At 55.1% G+C, this 19,008-nt stretch overlaps 2 protein-coding genes across 5 annotated transcripts in view; one reads left to right on the top strand and one right to left on the bottom strand.

The window, feature by feature from the left end:
• ALPK1 (alpha kinase 1) overlaps positions 1 to 12,995 on the top strand; it is a 36,578-nt gene extending 23,583 nt beyond the window's left edge. Inside the window, exons 2-11 of one of the 4 annotated variants that reach the window (XR_005256717.1) lie at positions 619 to 695; positions 1,702 to 1,797; positions 2,156 to 2,260; positions 2,622 to 4,620; positions 4,880 to 5,033; positions 5,565 to 5,727; positions 5,818 to 6,004; positions 6,253 to 6,456; positions 8,605 to 8,713; positions 12,551 to 12,995. Coding sequence is in view for 3 of the 4 variants with exons in the window: in XM_038134991.1 (XP_037990919.1) it covers positions 619 to 695; positions 1,702 to 1,797; positions 2,156 to 2,260; positions 2,622 to 4,620; positions 4,880 to 5,033; positions 5,565 to 5,727; positions 5,818 to 6,004; positions 6,253 to 6,446 (2,975 nt within the window). In the remaining variant the exon portion in view is untranslated. The other 3 variants (XM_038134988.1, XM_038134990.1, XM_038134991.1) reach the window with 3 other exon arrangements.
• A 130-nt stretch (positions 12,996 to 13,125) lies between these two features.
• NEUROG2 (neurogenin 2) lies at positions 13,126 to 14,168 on the bottom strand. The gene has a single exon (XM_038135006.1). It carries the CDS (start codon positions 14,087 to 14,089, stop codon positions 13,397 to 13,399), a length of 693 nt encoding a protein of 230 aa, XP_037990934.1. The 5' UTR covers positions 14,090 to 14,168; the 3' UTR covers positions 13,126 to 13,396.
• Positions 14,169 to 19,008: the final 4,840 nt, after the last annotated feature.

The following is a 19,008-nucleotide window of genomic DNA, read 5'->3' as shown; positions in this document are numbered from 1 at the left end:
AATGTTGCACTGGGCACATGTCGGAATTTTGGCTGGTGGTGAACACCCTGCACCCATAAAACAGGAGCAGAGGATGAGAGGTTGCACGCCCATCTCTTTGCAGCAAGGGCCTGGAGCCATGTGCCAAGCTAACATCTTGCAGGAGCTAACATTTTATTACTGATCTCACCTGAAGCCAAGGAACAATCCGAAATGTTCCCTTTTTCCCTGTGCCACTCCATGTTTGTCCCAAAATTCACTATTCCCAAAGGCGGGCGGTAGTTTTGTGACAGGGACATCCCGGCAATGTCCTCTCTCAAGACAGGAAAATCCCTGATTTTCAGCAGGATGGGCTTCTGTGTTCAGGGTTTGGCACTTGAGCTGACAGCCTTCGTTTTGTGCTTTTGCTTTGGGACACCAAATCTTCCATGATTGTGGAGCTGAACTCTTTTATGAGGACAAAACGGGGGGGTTATGCACAGCCAAAAGCTGAAGGGAACTCAGAAATGGTCAGAGTCACTGCAGCAGGACATGCCATGGCATGGTTTTATCCTGTCCCGAGGAGCCAAGGTGTGAAAGAAGCTGTGGAAAGGCATCCCTGGCAGTCCCTGCTCAGTGCCTGATTCTGGTTTATTTCAGGGATGTGGTACGAGGCGGCAGAGTTGGTCTGGGCTTCAGTCGTGGGATACTTCCAGCTTCCTCAGCCAGATAAAAAGGTGGCATCTCCTTTCCACTCTGCATCTCCCTGCCAGCCCAGAAACCACTCCAGCTTAGCTTTTGTTTCCTTCTGTGCCACACCTCAGCCAGGGTTAACAGGCAGCACAAAGTCTGTATTCCGCGTTGTTTCCACGTGCATGCACCTCCTCACCCGCGCTTCTTTTCCTGCAGGGGGGTGAAAGCAATACTCCTCATTAAGCAGAGCCTTCTGAAGTGAAACCATCCCTGAGGATGCCTCTGGTGCCTCCCAACAAGGACAGCTTAATTCCAGAGAGCAGCCACAGGTTTTAGCTATTTCTTAGGATTAGAGCGAGGTTTTTTTCCCCCCAAGCACGTCCGTGGTGGGTAATGGATTCCCCTGGCCCTGCAGGACCTGAGCAGCTCACACAGCCACCCTGCAGGACCTGAGCAGCTCACACAGCCACCCTGCAGGACCTGAGCAGCTCACACGGCCCCCCTGCCTGTCCTTGGCACCTTTGTGAGGCTGGGAGCACGAATCCTCCCCCTGGAGACGGAGCAGCAGCCACACCACGTGTCCGTAGCTAAACAGGAATGTGAGCCTAAGCCCGGCCAGTCCCGGGGTGATGCTCGGAGAGGGTTTGTAATTGGACCCCAGCACAAGGTATCCCACAAACCCAGACCTTGTCACCTCTTGTCTGCCACGTCTTAATGCTTGACCCCAAGCTCAGAAGGTTTCTGTGTTCTCCATTTCAGCGGCAGCAGGGCATTCTGCAGCGAATTTTGTGAAAGCATACCTGGGTTTCTTAATTATTTGGCCAGGCAGGCCCTTAGGCGGCATCAGGCCTTCCAGATTACTGCACTTCCTGCAAGTGAAATTAATAAAACCATATAAAGATGACATCTCTGGAGTTCTTGGCCACGCTTCTCTTTGGATCTTGCTCGTGTGCTTGTTTTTCTGGCATGTTCTACACAGCAGAGCGGTAAAATTCAAAATGCAGAGGGGAAAAAAAAACCTGCTGTGAAAATCTTGAATTTCTCTTTCAGGGAATTGCCACATCCTTGGGTATTATGGCAGACATCTTTGCTTCCATGAATGAGCAGGATTATGCACGCTTCAAAACCAGTGCTGACATCGACCTGGTGAGACTTGGTTTGGGGTTCGTGTGTGTGGGTTCTTCTGCCAATTCACACACACGTTTCCTCTCCTGTGCTGAGAGGGTTGAAGAAACTTCCAGCTCAGTTGCAGCTAGATGGAAAAATGCCCGGCTTCTGGAAAAAGAACATATTAAGAATATCTTATAGATTGTATATATTTAGAATATTTATAGAGTCAAAAATTATGTACATGTGGTAAACCTTAGCAAAAAGGGTCCTGCAGAAACAGGCCAGGCTGTTGTTTAAGGTATGATTATCCCTGCCTACCAGGCACCGTATATTTGGAAATAAAGTCCTTGAGTTGAGCTTTTTCCTAATGTTTGGGGTTTTTTTCTTTCATCAGAGCCTCCTGCAGGAGTTCGACCACCGCTTGCTATCGGCGGCCGAGGCCTGCAAGCTGGCAGCTGCCTACAGCCAGTACACCCCCCTGTTTGTCCTCACGGCCGTGGTGAGTGTTGCTCCTCCCTCTGGAAGTGGGATTTGTGCGGGGGAAGAGCCCAGGCTGCTCAGTTTGGCTCTGACATGCCTTTCAAGCAGTGCATCACACAGGGTGTCTGTGTTGAGGGTCGGGTTGGTTGCACGAGGTGTACGTTGCAGGAAAGCTATCCACGGAGTGAGGATGGGCTTTCAAGCCCTGGGAGTGCTGCTTCTCCTAGGACTACAGCTGTATTTCAAAGGATTAAAAAAGAGGAAGTTTATTTCCTCCAGGAAACACAGCAGTAGGCCATTAGAACCGAGCTTTGCTTCAAATTGTGTAAGGGAAAGAAACGTGGTTTTAATGCCCTCATTCCTCTTTGATCCCCTCCCAGAACATCCGTGGCATGTGTCTGCTGTCCTACAGCCACTCCAAGGACTGTCCCCCGGAAAAGAGAGAGTTCTACTTGTGCGAAGCCAAGGAATCCTTTGAGGTGGGGCTCCTCACCAAGGAGGAGCAGAGTGCCGTCACCAGCAGGCAGGAGCTGCACAGTTTCATCAAAGCCGCCTTCTGCCTCGCCACCGTGCACCGCTGGCTCTACGGGGAGAGCCAGGAGCTCCGTGAGGTCACCCGGCTGAGCAGGGAAGCCCTGGGGAAGCTGCACTCCTACAGCACCTCCTTCCCAGAGGAGGAAGATAAGGGCATGCTTGCCAAAGAGATCATGTCTCTGATTGCAGCCGTGAGGAGGCGCCTGCGGGTGGGAGGCTTCCCGAATTCCGACCCCAGGTCTTACGTCCCAGACAGTTATAAAGGCTCGGTACAAAAACCTGTCCTGCGAGGGGAAGCCAGCTTCGAGAAAATCCTTGCCAAGCATTCCCAGCACCACCTGTCAGTGTGCCAAGTGTTTGAAAAAACTTGCAGGATTCATAAAACCGCACCGGGAGAGATCCAGGTGGGAGCTTGTATCACGACCCTAAGAACAGAGACCAAAACCGTGGACACCGTGTGTACTGCTGAAGACACGGTTCCCCAGAGGAGTGGTGCTGTGAAAATCCTGGGCTCACCAACAGCAGGAAGCCGCTCGGAGGGACTCGGTGGCCGAAGAAATCAAGACATTGGCTCTGGTGTGATGAAAATTTCCTTGGAAGAAGAGATGGAGCCGTTAGAAATTCAAACAAACAGCGGAAAAGACGTTTTCAGCAGAGGGCAAGACGGGAGCCAAAGCACTACTTCTGAGAACTCTTGGTGCAAGCTGTCCAAATCCAGTTACTCTTCCAGCTGGGAGGAGCTGAGTTGCAATAGCAGCAGAGAGTCTCTCAGGGACGGGCAGCAAGGGGAGAAGGGCTCCGTGGAGGAGCAGTGCTGCACCACAGAACTCGATGGAAACAGCCAGCACACACCCCTGTGCTCCTTACCTCCCAGAGCCTGGCATCCTGCTCCTCGGGAGCCCCTCCGTGGCTCCGGGGGGTCTCCTCAGCATTCCTTCGAGGGGTGTGCCCCTCGAGCAGGGAGGATGGTGGAGAAGGAGCCTCTCTGCGGAGGAGAGCTGCGGCAGGGAAGACAGCATGGAAGGAGCGCCTCAAAAGAGAAAACAAAGGGCTTGAACGATGAGTTTCCTTCCCTCTCCATCCCTTACTCCATTCCTACAGGGCAGGAGAAGTCCTTTTCCTGTGCAGAGCTGAGCTGCAGGACCAAGGACAGCAGCAGGGAGGACAGCGTCGGTCGCTTTGAGCGGCTCCACCCGGGAGAACCCGCAGACAGCACCGAGGATCCCTCGTGTGAGGCACAGCCCCCCCAGGACAGGGGCACTTCTGCACCGTCAGCAAACATCGGGCCGAAAACGAGCAGTGACTCCCGTGTGCCTGGCTGGGGGAGGAAACCCGCCATGCTGGGGAACAGATCTCTGCAGGCGCCTCAAGTCGACAGCCAGGCAGAAACAGAAGATGGCACCGAGTTTGAGCTCGTCAGCGTGGGAGACTTGGTACGGGACTGTCCTGCAGCGCTGGCTCCAAAGCACAAAGCAGCTCCCCGTGTGCCAGCAGCTTTGCCCTCCCTAGGAAAGATATCCACCACCAAGCACTTTGACTGCGCCACTACGGAGGAAGAGGAGGAGAAGTCTCAGGATGTGGCGGGCAGCAAGGGACAATCCAGTTCCTCTCTGAGTTCGTGGGTCACGTCAGCGCCGATGGCCACGAGCTCCCCTGCAGGCTCGGTCCCGAGGGGAAGTGGCTTTGCCTTGACGCCTGGCAGAGTGAAGGAGGAGGTCCTGGAAGCTCGCTTTCTGAGGGATGATGATTACAGGCAGCTTCTGGCAGGGGTGGAGCATCATTGGCTTGTCCAGAGACTGATGCCTACCGGGATCTTCAGGAGCAAAGAGCTTCACAAAGCGTACTGTGAGTTCCCACACAGCAACCTGTGCCTCCACAGAGAGCGAGCTTGACTCAGGCTTTTTGACACAGTATTTTAATAATGATTTAATTTTTTGTTGCACTTTACCCCGTTGCTTGAGTTTAGATTCCTCATGCCATCCCTGAAAACTGTTTAAGAAATTATCATTAAGTCAATAATAACTAACAGCCAATCCTCAGCACAGGCTCAGAGCAGTCCTGTGGATTTCTCCCTTTTATCTGCGGTGTTCTCTTTTTTTTGTAGCTGCTCTTCTTCTGAAATACTCCAAGAAATCGGGGCTGTGGACAGGCCAGGAGACAGCTGTGTTCATCGGGGACTACCTGAACGTGGCCAAGGAAGGCAAGCAGAGAAACGCCTTTTGGATACACTTCCTGCACCAAGAAGAAAGCCTGGGAAGGTACGGACCCAGCAGATTTCTGAAACAAAGTGTTCATCAGTGCTGCTTATTTGTAAATACGGATAAAAACGGTCTGGTAAGATTTGCTGCAGCAGGAATATTTTATGGCTTTCCCAAATGTGTTGGACATTTTGGCAATCTTCCCCACCGCTCCATGTATCTCTAGCTTTTAATTTCCAGGAAGGAAAAGCTGCTTTCCTGTTGTCTTGTAACAGCTAATGGCAGAGTTCAGATCACTGCTAGGAGTAGCTTATGAATAATTATGGATGGGGAACAGTATTTTAATACCTCTGAGTCAGGTCTCCCTTCAGAGTCAAGAAGAGTTGAGTTTCAACATTCCGGTGTTACGAAACCCCCATCCCAGGATTTGATGGATAATTTTTGACCTCTGTGAGATAGAAAAGAAAATAATTCCTCCCAGTTTTAATCCCAGCCACAGGTGGATCTGCTTCTGACACGTTCTGCTTTGCAGTGATGTTTCTGCTTCACAGCACCCAGAGCACTGCTCCAGACTCTTCTCCTTTTGCTCAGGTATGTTGGGAAGGAATATAAAGAGGAAAAAGGGCTCCTCCATCATTTCAGCGACGTGGAGCGACAGATGACCGCCCAGTACTACGTGACAGAGTTCAACAAGAGGCTGTACGAGCAGAAGGTCCCTACCCAAATCTTTTACATCCCCTCTGCAGTACTGCTGGTAAGCACTGTCTGCTAAGCAATCCCAGGGACCTGACGAGGAAAGGGGTCCTGGGTCAATTATAGCAGCAGAGGGGCTGTCTCCTTTCAGATACTGGAAGACAGAACTATAAAAGGCTGTGTGAGTGTGGAGCCCTACATCCTGGGGGAGTTTGTGAAGCTGTCCAACAACACCAGGGTGGTGAAGAATGAGTACAAAGCCACGGAGTACGGTCTGGCTTACGGCCACTTCTGCTACGAGTTCTCCCAGGGAACCGACGTGGTCGTCGACCTTCAGGGTGTGTATGACAGCAGTGTTGATGCCTCTCACACTCAGCTTCTGGCCCACACGTGTCTTTGGGGTATTCGTTTGGTTAAAATTCATTGTGTGTCTCATAGGGTTCCGCTGTTGCTGCCGTAGGTGGAAACTGGGTGACATGAACAGAGCAAGGGCCATGCCAGGCGGAGAGTCCTGAGCGTGCTAATGCAAAGGCTGTGGTGTTGATCAAGATAAACAAGACGTCAAGCTGTACCATTTCTTCCACAGGTTGGGTGACAGGTAACGGGAAAGGCCTCATCTACCTCACAGACCCCCAGATTCACTCCCTTAATAGCAAGGACTCACGCTCCAACTTTGGGAAGAAAGGAATCTACTACTTTTTTAACGATCAACACGTGGAGTGCAACGAGATCTGTAGCTGCCTGTCCTTGACAAGGCCCTCGGTGGAGCTGCTGGTCTAGACTGGCACAGGTGATTCCGCAGCATGACCTGTGAGCTGGACACTGTTTTACCCTACACATCCCTGGGAGCAGCTTGTCCAGCACGGCAGTGAAAAGCTGCCTTCTTTTCCCATTCTCCTCTTCCCCCCCAAAGCCCCGATGTCCCGCTGCCCCCGAGCGCTGGGATCATTTCTTTGGGGGAGATTTTCTCGATGAGAAAGGGGGCATGGCATCAAAGTTCCACAAAAAAGATGGGTCCCCGATAGACTTTGCTTTAACAAAACCATCCCCTTTTGTTTCTGCAGCCAGCAGAGGTTTTTAGGCTTTTGTCCCCGCGTTTTAGCAATGCCATTGTTTTCTAGGTGATGTTTGTGCCGAGTTGTTTGGAAAGATGCCCTATCCCTGGGCCAACTGATTAGAACTAGGTGTAAAGAGGGAGAAGGAAGAGGGGAGGGGAAAAAAAAATTAAATCTCTTTATTATGGTGCATAAACCTTCAGTCTTGGGGAGCTGCGCAGCTGCGCGGGGAGAAAAAATGCATTCAAAAATATAATGCCAGTGTGAATAATCCTTTCCCGAGCGCTGCTCGCAGACTGCTCCAGCTTTGTCAGGTGAACTTGAACCGGGCCATCAGATTTGCGGCCGTTCCCATTGCACACTGTCTGTCACCCCGGGGCATTCAGCATCTTGCCTGTTGTTAAGAGCCAGCGAACAATCCATCATTGAGCCGGGCAGTCGCCGGCTGACACGGCGGTGAAATCGGCATGCGACGGGACACTCGGCCCCAGTGTCTCGCAGATTAAAGTGATACATGGAAACTCACGTGTTACCGGGAAGATTAAGCCCGTTATCTTGTTGTGCGGCCAATAAAGGCCGGCCTTGTCCTCGCTCGGCAGCGGGGAAATGCTGGCTCGAAGCGAGTGACGAGCGCCGCGCCCGCATAGCTCCGCGCTCCGGCCAGCGAGCGCAGCCGGGCTCCGCAGGGCAAACAAAGCTAGTTAGCGAGATCCCGGGAATTAATGGGCGGCGGAGCTGCTGTGTTAAAACCTCCCTGCAGAGGCTTGCCCTGCTTTATGGGGACAATTAAAAACCGAAACAAAACCTCTCTCTGCACAGCAAAGTGTCCTAACGCGCTGCCAGCAGACAGCACACGCAGTTTTGGGAGCCCTGACCAGTCAGGCGTTTTCCACCCCTTCCTGCTCAAAGGAAGGAAAAGAAAATTTATTTAGACGTGTTTCTGGATAAATCCATCTCTATGCAATTTTAGTATTTTTCTCTCTTCCTAATATTTCCACCTGGCGGCTTATTTCTTTTGCTGGTTTTTGGAGACGTTGTGCCACCTCAGCCACGGTTATGGCTATCACAGGCAAAAGTTAGGGTGGAGGATCAGCTTGTTCAGTTCCCTGTTAAAACAGACATGGAGTCATGTTCTACTGGTCTTACTCTTCACAGGATTGGGCACAAATTCAGATGTATCAGGCAGTTTGTCTTCAATCCAAGCTTGGATACTGGGAATTTTGGATTTACAGCCTGAGCGCCTGAAGAACTGGGGCTCTCCACAAACATGGCTCCAAACACACAGAGTTTAAGTTATTGGCTGCTATTTGTGGTGTAGGTAGGGGATTATTGAGGAAAAAAAAAGTTGACTCTGAGAATGGAGAATTTAATGTTTTGGATGTAAATTTCATCGTAGAGCTACTGACAAAAAACAAATTGCTGCTATTTCCTCTGGTATCAGAATAAAGTGATCTGAACTAACTGAGACACCAGGAATACTTTGTCCTTTTTTAATTAGAAATTGGAAGTTTTTATTGGAGATCCAGTGGTTTGTATCAAGTAACTTGCTACCGAGATGCTTTTTTTGGGCTTGATTAATTGTAGTTTTCTCTAAATTCCAACCTAAGTACTCGGTATAACCGCTGAGGGCTAGGCTCTTCAAAAGGAGTGGAGCTGTGCCGTGCTGGGACAGTGAAACGTGAGATGCAGGGACACCACGCTTGAGGAAACATGAAACATTTTCTCCTCTCACCTAAACTCCAGGATCTGAGTGTAAGGACTTGTGTAAGTGCTGCAGCAAGTCAGACACGAAACCCGCCTGCTTGTGACAGTGGTGGCACACTTTCCTGTCCTTCAGGGAGGGTATTTGCTTAAAGAGATTTTTCCTCCCTCCCTTTCCGCAGGTATCCAGGTGAAAGGCAGAGTCCTGTTGCCTGTGTCGTGCTTGTGCATCCAAGATTAGTAAATCTGATACCCAGGGAACAAGCTGATGCAACCAAAGCCTTCTTACAGGTAGAATGATTTTCTCGCTCGTTTGCCAATAACTGGAGCACTTCAGGGAATTTCTCTCAGGAAAGATGCAGTGGGAAGGGAGCCCCTCAGTCATGCCAGCAATACCGGGCTGGGCCAAGCTTGCCTCCCTCCCTCCCTCCCTCTCCCTCGAAGCATCCCGGGCCGTTCGGGCTGGCAGAGAGCGGGCTCGGGGTGACCCCTCCAGCTGGGAGGCAGCCCCTGCACGGGAGGCAGCACGAACATCAGCTGCCCCCGGAGCCCAGCCGCTGGATTTCGGCACAGCTCCTTCCCCAGACACGGCTGTTCACGGGGAGCGAGGGGAAAGCCGAGCGCAGAGCCGCAGCCCGTGCTGCCCAATCTCTTCTGCTTGGCGGAACACAGCAGCAGCAGCAGCAGCTCCCTCGGCGTCTCCTCGCCCCTAACCGGAGCCGGGGTATTCGCAGCGAGGTGTTGCTTGGTGCCTGCTGCTGTCACCTGCTGCCTCGAGGGAAGCCCCGGCACACGGGTGCCTCCCCCAGCTCTGCGGGGAAGCTGGCGGCAGCGTGCCGCTCTCACCCCCGTCTCCCGGGAGTGACACACGCCACCCTCCCTTTCTTCCGCTTGGATGAAATCATCTCCCCTCTCCGCCGGCCGAGCGGGAGCAGATGGGGCTGCTGGCCTCCGCGGCCGCCCGCCGCCGCAGCCCGGGTGAGCCCGCTGTGCCTGCCCGCTGCCCCCTGCCAACAGAGCCTAATCCCGTTCCCTGATCCCGAGCTCCTCTGCCCCGAGCTGTTCTCGAGGCACGGAGTGTGTCTTCGGAAGACACCGGGTTCACGAACAGTTTGTTTAAGGCGGGAGCGGAGCATCCCGTGCGCGGCCCCGCAGAGGCAGGCCCGGCATCCCGGGGGCTCCGGGGGGCACAGCCAGCGCCCGGGGCGGCGGGATGAGAGCAGCATCCCCCCGGCAGGCGGCAGGTGCCTTCGCTCCCTCGCTCGCAGCCCAAACTGTCGTGCCGGCTACCGGGGCTGCCGTTGTCCCCTCCGAGCAGGACATCACGTTAATAGAGGTTGATTTGCAAACGGCGTCGCCCCCCGCCCCCCCCGGCCCAGAGCCCCCCTTTGCCTGACTCCCGCTTTTCTGCTCAATGGCACAGATGCTGCTTTGTGCTGCCCAGGACCAGGCAGCTATTAGCAGCAAATCCAGCGAGGGAAATTAATGAAGGCGACTACTAATAAAAGACAGCTCAGGACAGCCCGACCAACTTGCTCCGAGCGGTAATTAACTTTTTTTAAAAAAAACTCATGAAGGTAAATATGCCATCAGCTTTGGGCCGGTCTCTCTGCTTTTTAATAAAAGCAGGAGGAGGAGGGGAGGCGAGGGAGAGGGGACGGCTGTGTGTCACAGCCGCCCCAGCACCATCCCTGTTTCCCTCCTGGCCGCTGCAAAGTGACCCTCCGAGGATTTTTTTTTTGTTTTTTTTTTTTCCTCCAATCAGTTTTTAGAGGCTTGATTTTAAATCTGGCAGGACTTCTGCCTCTCCTTAATCTCAGTTCAGTACGAGAGGTCACGGGGATGAGCAGGCTGCCAGAATTTTGCTGGACCTGCGCAGCTGTCGCAGAATCCTAGGTAGAAGGCAGGCTGTCCTCATATTTTTAAATCCTTATGTTTTCATATCCTTACATTTTCAGCTTGTCAGAGCAAAAGGGTTTTTCTCGGACTTTTAAACATGAGATTTTGCCTTGCACTGAGACAACAACCTACATCAGGTCACAAAAAAAGATCCCGCCGGGATTTCTGCTTATGCCGGGGGATTGGCTGTAAAACAGATAATTGAGATCCTTTTTGCCCGTGGGGAATGGCGACTGGGGCTACGCGGGCCAAATCCATACATAATACAGGACCAGGGGGAAGCCCAACCTGAGGCGCTGGAGCAAGGCTTTAGGAGAAGCGGGTTTGAAATGCGGCGGCCAGCTGAGAGCCGTGTCGGGAGGGCTCTTGAACCGCGGCGCTGCTGGACAGATTTATGCCCGCCATGAAAGGCGGCGTGCGGCAGCCCTTGGGGTGCTGGTTTGGCTCCTCGTGGCCATTCTTATGCCAAGGAGGGCTGTAAACCCCCACCACCCGGGGGCCTTCAGGCTGCCCCTCCAGCCCTGCTGGCGCAGAGGAGCTTTTATGCCCAAATACAATACACAGAAGGATCATAAACACATGTTCTGGGGCGAGGGGCTGCCATGGAAACCACCCCCAGGTTCCTCGCATCATCCGAGGAGGTGTTTGCCCATCTCGCATCTCCTGGTCCGCTTCCAGGTTGGCTCTGGGGACTCCCCGTCACCTCCAAAAATGAGTCTTCTGAGAGAAAAGAGGGAAATACATGGGAAAAAAAATAGAAACGAAGAATTTCCCCTCAAATTAAGGGGCAAGAACGGGAATTAAACACTTCTGGCCACGTTCAAACGAAAAATCAGGAAGAGGGTGACCGGGTTAGGCGACAAATCCAGCCTCTCCAACTCAGCTTTGGCCAGCACGGTCCTGCCCCCCCTGCCCAGCCTTGCCCCCCACTCAGGCCCGTTTCCTCCGAGGGCATTTCCAACCGAGGCCAGCCTCCCCCAGGGAACAGGGGAGGTTTGGCTGGCGTGGTTCCCATCCCAAACCCCTGTCCAACCCCCCTCCACCCTCCGTGTGCTTTTTCCCACGGCGGTTCCCGTTGCCACAGCCCCATCCCAGCTGTACCTGGGATGGAGGGGAATCCCTGGAGGCAGGGAGCAGCGTCCCTCCTGGTGCTGAGCCACCCGGAATGTCCCTCCGCTTCCTGCGTGGCTTCCAGCACCGGGAGAGGAGCGCATCCCATCCATCCCGGCCTCTGGAAGAGCCCAAGGCACCTACTCCAGTGCCTCTTCAGAGAGGGAGAGGAGCCGGGGAGGACAACGAGAGCTCGTTGCTGTCCTTTTTGGCATTCCCGGAGTTTGGTGATTAAAAGGGGTGGTTAAAAGCGGCAGAGAGTGAAAACCCCGCTGCCCCACGCACTGCCAGCGCCCTGAAAGGCTCTCCCCCTTGTTTTGTCCCTCCTGGCCCGTGGCAGATTTGGGGGAACACAGCTTCATCTTGCTGGCCACATCAAAGCAGTGATTATGCAAATGCTCCCACTTTTTCTTTCTTTCTTTTTTTTTTTTTTTTTTTTTTTTAGGGAATTATTTATCACACAATAACCCCCCTGCCAGGGGGGGAAACAATAGATCAGGCTAGATAGCACTGCTCGCCCGAGGCTGCGGGGCCGGGGGGGAGGACCCCCGCGCGGTTTATTGGCCTAACCTAATTTCACTAATTCTCTTTTCACACATTTTGGGCTTCTTTTTTTTTCCCCCTCTCTTTTTTCCCCTCCTTCCTCTCTCGGACGTCGCTCCGAGGGCCGCGTTTCACGCTCTCAGGCTCCGCGTGCTGAGCGTTTCGATTCAATTAATACAGCCAGGCACCTCCGCTGGTTTTCAATGATTTCCGAGTGCTTGCGCCCAGGAGTCGCAAAGTGCTCCCGGGAGCACGGGGACGATGACTGAAGGGCCTGGGCGGCCCCCAGCAGCCCCCTCCAGGGTGGCATCCCTGCGCTGTGCGCGCTGAAGCGAACCCCCTGGAACCGCCTGCCCCCCGGAATTCACCTGACCCTCTCAGAGAGGAAATTCTTCCTCTTTTAGCTCAACAACATTTATTTCCCGCGGCCTTGCTGGTGAAATCCGTCGGCCTGAAGCGTGGCAGTTCTTGATCCATCCGTCCCGCGTTTGCTGTCAGCATCTTCTGTACTGAGAGCCGAAGGTAAATGATCAGCAAACTTCCACTGAACTTCCCCCTCTCTCTCTCTCTCTAAAGCATTAGAAACACCATGGATCAGTGACACCAGGCCGCACCGGAGCTCGGTTTCACCAGAGACAAGGATCCCAGTAATCCTTGCAATTCCCAGCCGCTGGCACGCAAAGCAGAAAAAGCAGCCACCCCAAAGTTACGAAAATTAGAGCTTTTTATTTATATTTTATCACAAGGACAATCCCTTTGCTCTTCAGCTGTAAATACATACTAGAATAAACTCTGTAAATTATACAAAAAATACATATTTTCCATGAAATCTGTCTTTATAATAAATAAATGTGAACACGTGTGTGGCTGATCGCTGTAATGTTCCGTGTCTGTTGAGGTTTTCAGTCTGTTGATTTATTTTTAATCTCCTGAAAGAAGGGGGGAGTTCCTCGTCCCCTAAAGGTCGAAATAAATAATGTATGAGGAGATCCTTCCCCATTCCCCCCCTCCCGATTTTTTTTTCCCTTTTGATAGAGAGTTCAGCCTAAATTTCCACGCTTGCATTCAGCCCTCACAAAGCCTACAAATTATACAATGACTTCTAACCTGGACCCCTAACAAAACAATTTACTTTTTTTTTTTTTTTTTCCCCCTCGCTTTGCACCCCCCTCCCGCCTATAAATCATAAGGGACAGATGGCAAAGAGGGGAGCGGGGAAAGGGGGGGACACACACACACACAAAAGCCCCGCGGCGACAGATCTGGGAAAACCGGACAAAGTGCACATCGGCGAGAGAGAGAGAGAAAGAGAGAGACGGAAAGTTTGGTTTGGCAGGTGCCTTTCCCACAGCCCGCCCTGCCCTGGGAAGCGGGCAGATGCCGCCGCCGCCCCGGGGGGAGCCCCGGCAGCGCCGGGCCGGGCTAGAGGCAGCGGCGGGGCAGCGGCGGCCCCGGGGCGAAGCGGCCGGGCCAGTGCTCGGGATCCGAGGCGGAGCCCGCGGGGCTGGCTGGCGATAAAGTGCAGGCGTACGGGGAGGCGGAGGGCGCGGGGCTGGCGGCGCCGCCGCTCCAGGAGGAGGCGGGCGATGGGCTGCCCTCGGCGGGGACCGCGGCCGCCGCCGCCCCGTCGGGGCCGAGCCGCGCCGCCCCGGCCAGCCGCAGGGTCTCGGTGAGCGCCCAGATGTAGTTGTGGGCGAAGCGGAGCGTCTCGATCTTGGTGAGCTTGGCGTCCTCGGGGAAGGTGGGCAGCACGTCGCGGAGGGCGTCCAGCGCCGCGTTCAGGTTGTGCATCCGGTTGCGCTCGCGGTTGTTGGCCTTGAGCCGCCGGCTCCGCTTGATGCGCTGCGCCGTCTCCGCCGTGCGCGCCGCCCGCGGGGCGCCGCGGGACCGCCCCGGCCGCCGCTTCCCCTCCGCCCGCCGCAGCCCGCGGCCGCCCGGAGCCTCGACGGGGCGAGCCGGCGGGGCGGCGCGCAGCTCCTCCTCCTCCTCCTCCTCCTCTTCCTCCTCCTCCTCGGCGCTGGACGGCAGCGAGGGCGAGGGGGCGGGCGAGCCCAGCCCCAGCAGCAGCAGCTCGTCCTCGGCGGGCGGCGCCAGGACCTCCGCCTTCACCAGCATCCTTGTGCGCGGCGGCTGGACGGGGCCGCACCGGGCAGCACCGGGAAGCAGCGGGCGCGCTCTCCTCGCCTCTCCGGCGCTGTGACGGTTCGCCGGTTTGACGGAGCGGGGCGGGGGTCCTGAGCGGGGGGCGGAGGGGGGTGGGGGGTGCCAAAGCACGGGGGACCGGGGCGTGTGGGGAGGGGGGGGGTTGGGCCGGCGGGGGCGCGGCGCTGGCACGCGCCCCGGGGGCGGCGGGCGGGCGGGCGTGCGGGCAGGCGGCGGGAGCGGCGCCCGGGGCCCGGTCAGGCTGCGTGTCTGGCACACGACTCTCCTTAACACCCCTTATATACCCCGCGGGGAACAATCAAACCTACCCCCGGGGTCCCCCCTCGCCCTGCCCGCCCCGCCCGCGACTCTTGTCGGGGGGCGCCGCCGCCCCCCCCCCCCGCCCGCCCCGGCGGGGCCCCATTGGCGCCTCGCGCTCGGCTGGAGCGTGCCGCTAATTTATTAATGAATGGGGGACGGGGGGCGCGAGGCGCGGGGCGGGCCAATCGCCGCGCCCCGCGCGCCACGCGCGCGCGCCCGGCGGGAGAATGGGGGGGGGGGGGGGGGGGCGGGCCGGCTCCCTTTCCAGCCGCTCCTCCTTCACGGGGCCCGGCAGGGAAAGGGATTATTTGGGATTGGCACCGCGGCTCCCCTTCAGCCCCGCTCATTCCCCGCCAGGGTTTTTGCCTTCTGGGCGACGCTTGGTGCTGTGGTAAAGGTGCGTAGTTGCGTGCGTGGCTTGCTGGGGAGATGCTGCGGGCGTGCGGCTGCTGTGTTTGCGTAAGGCCGAGCCCGAAGTGCGGGAACACCCGGCGCTCCGGGCAGCTCAATGTGTCAAATATAACTCACAGGCTGGAGGAGACCTTATGAGAAAAACCCCAAACACCAGGTGTCAGTGCACCAGGAAAACCTTCATTCCTTTCGCCACTCTTCCCCCTTCCAGTCCTCCCTCAATGGCAGAGCCTGGTGACATGCCCGTGCAGTCGGCAGGCTGGCTTTGCTCCACAGAGCACCTTCCACTATCCCAGGTTGCTCCAAGCCCTGTCCAACCTGGCCTCGGACACTTCCAGGGATGGGCCATGCACAGTTTCTCTGGGCATCCTGTGCCAGGGCCTCACCACCCTCACAGGGAAGGATTTCTCCCAATATCCCATCTAACCCTGCCTCTGTCAGTGTCCCCTCTTGCCTGTCGCTCCAAGCCCTTGGAGCTTGCCAAAGGAGCCCTTGGAGCCCTTGTTAAAGGAATGACAGTGAGAACATACAAAACTGAAACCCCAGAACGTTCTCCTCTCCATATGGAAACACCGTCAGCAAGGCACTTCGGCAAGTTGGGCTTTGAAACAGAATTTTTTTTGCAACTGCTAGAAAAGCTCAAAATCTATGAAAATGCTGAAACCTCTGCCAAAGCCGTGCTCAGCACAGCACAAACTCACACCCAAAGCAGTCCCTCACTCTGGGTGTATGGTTTTTAGAAGCGACTGAGGCTGGGCAGGTGCCTCAATCTCTGTATCTCTGTGACTCTGTGAAACATTCTAACACTCCCTCACCTCCTTGTGCGAAAGGGAGGCGCACAGCTCCCCTCGGCATCCCAGGAGAGTGACTCAAAAGGACCTTACTTCTTTTTCTGCACTTTAAGGGGACAAAGCAGAGTACACTTGTGACAGGGCCAGCCCGTCCCTCTGTCCCCACCCTGCTTGCCGAGGTTTCCGTGCTTCCATTGCTGATGCCAAGCACCGGAGAGGTGAGGCACCCTTTGCGGTGCCTTTCTGGGGTTCAGTCCCGTTCCTGCTGCCAGCCCCGGCCATGCAGTGTTTTTTTCCGTAGGGTTGAGCACGAGGTGACCAAGGACAGGTCGGCTACCAAATGCTCACAGCTCTGGCCAGGCGCTTGTGTGGTCTGTGGGCAGAGCGAGGGCCGAGCTGCTCGGCCGAGAGCGGTGGGGAGAGGAGGTGGCGGGGGGAGAGGGAGTGGGATCAGGAGCAGGAATGCTGCTGCCACTGCCCACCGCCTGAACTGTCCTCCAAGGGTCAAACTGTTCAACTTCAGCCCCTTTGCCAGACTCAATCCTACTTTAGGGGAACAAAAGCCCAAAGTAGGCAACGATCAAGAAATGGGAGCACAATGATTTAAGCTTATCACACAGCCCAGAAATAAAGGACGCTGAGCTCGTGTGGGGGAGAGGGGGAGACCTTCAGAAGGGCTTTGTTTGCTGTAAGAAGATTGAACTCTGAGGCGACCCGATAGCCCTAAAAGTTTAGGGTCTGTGTTGCTGAGAGACCTTTGGGCACAGCCCATCCACACGTCGACCTCACAAGTTGAGAGCCGGCCTTAATGGCCAGCCCGCCTCAGGTGAACAGGGGCACGACATCCCGGGAAATGCGGGGACAAAGCTGTGGGGACAGGGTGGCCTGACCCCTCCCAGCTCTGCCTCCCTCATACCCTGCAGTGTCTTGGGGGTTCGGGGCCCCAGGGCTGCCCAGACACACCAGGGTGCCCCGAATCCTGCGGTGTCCAGCCCTGGGCAGCACCTACACACCCTGAGAGTTTAATGGGGTGTGAGAATATGTCCCCACACAGCAGAGCACTGGGGTGCTCTGCGGAGGGTAGCAATCAAAAGTGCAGGGGTGTGCATCCCCCACGTCCTGGCCCAGGTCCTTCCCGAACACCCCGGGCACGCTGCAGCAAGCAGTGCCACAGCGAGGGACAAGATGAGGAGCAGCCCCCCGACTCCCAAGCTGTATTAGCACATTTGGGGTTTGTTCTGGGATCAAGGCGAGGAGGGGTCCCCCCTTAAGCGCTGTCCCGGCATCTTTCCCCGGCTCCCCCCACCCCGGCCCTCGTCGGGGGCCGATTGTTCCCGACGGATTTGCATGGCAGGTGCAGGCCTGCGGAGCGATTTCGCAGTCCCGGCCCCCCGCCCCACCAAGAGGGTTTGCCTCCCCCCCCTTGTGAAAAAAGGCTGCCGGTGCCTTCCTTTCCCATGAAGAAGAGAAGAAGCTTGAGGATCGCGTGAACACGCTTCAGTTTTCTTATTCTTTTCTATAGATGTGGGGAAAAGAACAGCCGATTGTGTGAAAAACCCAGTGCCTGCAAAAAGGGACATTGGCCATCCAGGCGAAGGTGCGCGAGGGAGAGCACTAATCGCTGAACCAGGAGACAAATACGATTACCAGCTCCGAGCCTTGAGTCAGAAAGTCTCATAGACTTTAAGATGTTAATCCCCAACATAATCCTTCCTTTGGCGTGTAGGAATAGTGCAGCCACAAGAGTTGTTTTGTTATTTATATTGGCGTTTAATAAAACTCAGCCAGTGGTGAATGGGCTGCCCACTCTCCAATGGTAATTAATTCCCTATTTCAGTGACCCAATTGTGCTGGGATAGAGCAGTGGGACAGTCCCACTGCCCCAACCCGCCTTTGTGCAGCTACACGGCTCTCGTGCTTCAACAGCTATGGAAACTCATTCTTTTGATGTCATTCAATGAGTTTTCCTTGGGCATCTTCTAAACTTCAAGGACCCTTTTCTTTCTCGAATGCCTGAAAAGCAGGACTAGCTTGACCACCTCTGTAGAATTTAATGGTTTGGTGAAAGGGCCTTTTGGGGGGTGTGGGGGGGTGGTTTGTGTAAGAGAAGAGAGAAAGAAAATTTGGCAGCCTGGCTATCAAACAGGGGGATAGCCAAACTCGGGTGTGCTGAACTTGCACAGCTCCTAATTTATCCAGGTCTAAAAAGCCACTTTTGCTTACTCAAAGTACTCGGCGGCTTCTTTTAGTCAAGGCATTTCTAGAAGAGATTTGCCAGTGAGCAATAACTGTTTGATGGAGCTGAGTAAAGACGCAAATGGTGTTTCAAGAAGGAATTTCCATCCAGAAAAGCGAACAACGCCTGGATATTTTTGCCCAGAAGGGTAAGAATACCAGATACCTGTAACAGGTTATTGGTATAAAGAGTGACTGCAGGTTTATACTTTTTGTCTGTGTGGTGAGGTGGCTGAAAGCAAACACGTGAAGAACATGGAGTTATCCTGCAGAGCTGCCCCGCTCCAGGCAGCCTCTTCTATGTCTTTATACACACTTCCAAAAAAAAAAAAAAACCCACCCCAAAAAACCCCTTCGCAAGTCACAAACAATTCAGGATTCAACTAAGAAAACACAGAGTGAACCATATGGCCGGGGTGGCTCGAGTTGGCTGCATTTTCCCTCAGACAAAGAAGGGATTGAGAGTTGAAGGAAAGGAGAAAAAAACCCAACTTTCCGGCTGATGAAGCTGTTGTCTGGAGGCAATGATCCCAAATCTCAAGGCTTTATTCCAGGCTCCGACTGAGACGTGATATGTCATATGATTAGCATCTTTCATATTTACAAGAGTAGTGCGGGCTGCCAGTCTTTAGAGAAAGGCGAGAGAAAGAAGGGGCATATGCTGAAATGGATTTAGCATTTGAAAGAGAGAAAAGAGAGCGGATAAATACACTTAAACGAGGATTTAGTTTTACTCCCGTTGAGTTCTAATGGCTTGTTGATTGAGATTTTAGGGAGCCGGGACAGAGGTGTCAGCAGTAATTTAAAAGCGCCATTCAGCCCTCCCCCGGCGGAAGGAGCCGGCGCTGCCCCCTCAGGGCGGAGCGGTGCTGCGGCCGCGGCGGCGGGCAGGCGGGAGGGGCGCAGCACCGCGGCGGCCGCTCCCTCCGCCGCGCGCGCGGCGCCATCTGGCGGCGGCAGGAGGCGCGGGAGGCCTGAGGCAGCCGGCACCGGGAAAACCGGGAAGCGGAGCGGGAATTCCCGGTGAGTCGGGCACCCGCCACCACGGACACCGCCGCAGCACTGCTCACAAGCACCGTCCAGCCCAGCCTCGAACACTCACGGGCATGGCGCAGCCACGGCTCCTCGGGGCAA

The sequence above is a fragment of the Motacilla alba genome, chromosome 4 (genome assembly GCF_015832195.1).
Source record: "Motacilla alba alba isolate MOTALB_02 chromosome 4, Motacilla_alba_V1.0_pri, whole genome shotgun sequence".
Classification (NCBI taxonomy): domain Eukaryota; kingdom Metazoa; phylum Chordata; class Aves; order Passeriformes; family Motacillidae; genus Motacilla; species Motacilla alba.
This window is presented reverse-complemented; position numbering and strand designations above follow the sequence as displayed.